Source organism: Arachis ipaensis, chromosome B7 (genome assembly GCF_059453495.1).
Source record: "Arachis ipaensis isolate K30076 ecotype BB chromosome B7, ASM5945349v1, whole genome shotgun sequence".
In the NCBI taxonomy this organism is placed as follows: domain Eukaryota; kingdom Viridiplantae; phylum Streptophyta; class Magnoliopsida; order Fabales; family Fabaceae; genus Arachis; species Arachis ipaensis.
Genome location: NC_142442.1, coordinates 38759389 through 38761286, shown reverse-complemented (window position 1 = coordinate 38761286; position 1898 = coordinate 38759389). Strand labels below are relative to the sequence as shown.

General features: G+C 30.1%; 1 protein-coding gene across 1 annotated transcript; it reads right to left on the bottom strand.

Moving 5' to 3' along the window:
- Nucleotides 1-479: 479 nt before the first annotated feature.
- On the bottom strand, nucleotides 480-1486 carry LOC148550894 (uncharacterized). Its single transcript, XM_088493058.1, has 4 exons — nucleotides 1361-1486; nucleotides 901-1004; nucleotides 739-832; nucleotides 480-653 (listed from the first exon to the last, which is right to left on the bottom strand). The coding sequence occupies exons 1-4, from the start codon at nucleotides 1484-1486 to the stop codon at nucleotides 480-482; spliced, it is 498 nt and encodes a 165-aa protein (XP_088349184.1).
- Between the last annotated feature and the right edge of the window lie 412 nt (nucleotides 1487-1898).

Below are 1898 nucleotides of genomic sequence, written 5' to 3'. Positions count from 1 at the left end.
GATAGAATTTTGGGTGTATAATGAAAATATTTGAGTGTAAAATTCAATTTTTTGGATGTAAAAATCAAATTTTTTTTATATTTTTCAGATGCTGCTATTTATGTTAGAAATTAGTGTTTTGTTTAGTTTTTATAGTTTAGTGTTTAGGGTTTAAGATTTTAGGGTTTAGAGTTTGGAGTTTAAGGTTTAGGGTTTATGATGTAGGGTTTTACAGTTTAGGGGTTTAAGGGTTTAGGGTTTAGGTTTTAGGGATCCAGCATTAGGGAATAGAATTTTGGATGTATAGTAAAATTATTTGGGTGTAAAATTCAATTTTTTGTGTGTATAACAGGTTTGGTGTTGTTTTCCTTCATTTTTTTAGAACCTGTAATTTAGAGCTTTTGAATACAGCAGAGACATTTAATTATGGAAAAAAAATTTATATTTGCAAAAGTTTATAACAAGTGTTCAAACTATTCCAAGAATACATAACACTTAGATTAATCATTGTCAATATCATATGAATGTATCTGACAATATAGACTCAATAATAGTGAGGATGGCTTGGACAATCTTACTGCTTCACTTCCCCTAATGGCTTCAGCTCTGTCTTGATTCATTTCATGAAATAGAATCCGGGAAGCAAATTCTACTCTAAAGTGGTCCATCTCCTCCTACAATTTAAAAGAATATTCTTTTTAATAAACTATATTAATTTAGTAAAGTAATAAAGAGTTATATAGTTTTAAACACAATTACTTGAGTCCAATTGTCCCACTCATACTTCCTTCTTTTAATGTTTTCAGGTTGAATTATTTCAAGCCATTTCATTACATAAATAGCACAATCATAGCTGAAAAATAAAAATAAATTAGCAAATTAATATAGAAAAGGTTAATTTTCAGAGTGAAAGATTTATACCTTGTTTTTTGACCTGAGATGTTAATGTATGGTGGTTCAATTTCATGATCCTTTTTTTTTAGAGGTGCCCCAGCATATACCCTCATTCTCAAAATTACATATCCCTAAAAGCAAAAAACAAAGCAAAATATAAGAATAAATTTAATAAAGAAATACACCCAAAGGATCACAAACTACACCTTATTTTGAACAGAAATACACCCAAATATTAAAACACAAAATATAGAAACAACTTACAACAAACGTATTTAGCTTCATTTTGACTTTGGAGGGACACTCCTTGTGATACGGGTCAAGTATATAAAATTTTTCTTTCTTACGTCAGCTACCCATATCCACCAATACTCTGAATAGCAAACAAGTGCAAAAATCTGAAGCATGTCCACATTGAACAGTGTTTTAGTTTAATTGGCACATAACCAAAGAATTGTGATAAGAAGTTTTAGAAACGAAAACTTTCATATCGATGTGATGCTAATTTTTTGAGGTCCAAAAAGGGTATAAATATTGGGTAGTCTTGGACTTTAAATGGCTTTCTAGTTTTAGGCTGTAAGAATTTTTCATCTGGATGATTTTCAATGGTCATGTTCTGCAACATTTGTGAAACACCAAATAAAATATCTAATACACCCAAAAGATTATAAAAATACACCCAAATTTCATTGAAGTACAGCATACCACAATATGAGGGGGAAGACAGTATATTTCTTCTTAAAATCTTTTATTGTTTTGTTGGTTCAGGATCAGGCACATGTCAGTGACAATCTAGAAAAAAAAAACCCAAATCAATTTACATGAATCAACATTGCAGTTACATTTCATGATAAAATTATTAATGTTATTCTAATATTATCTCAGCTTCTATATGTGTAGCAGCTTTCAGAGATGCAAAGTGAATTTTTGACAAAAATGAATCGATCTTGAGCTTTGAAGATGCACATCGGGTCATATTCATTAGTACTTCCATCTTTGTATGTCTTTGCATGTGTGGCTGATGC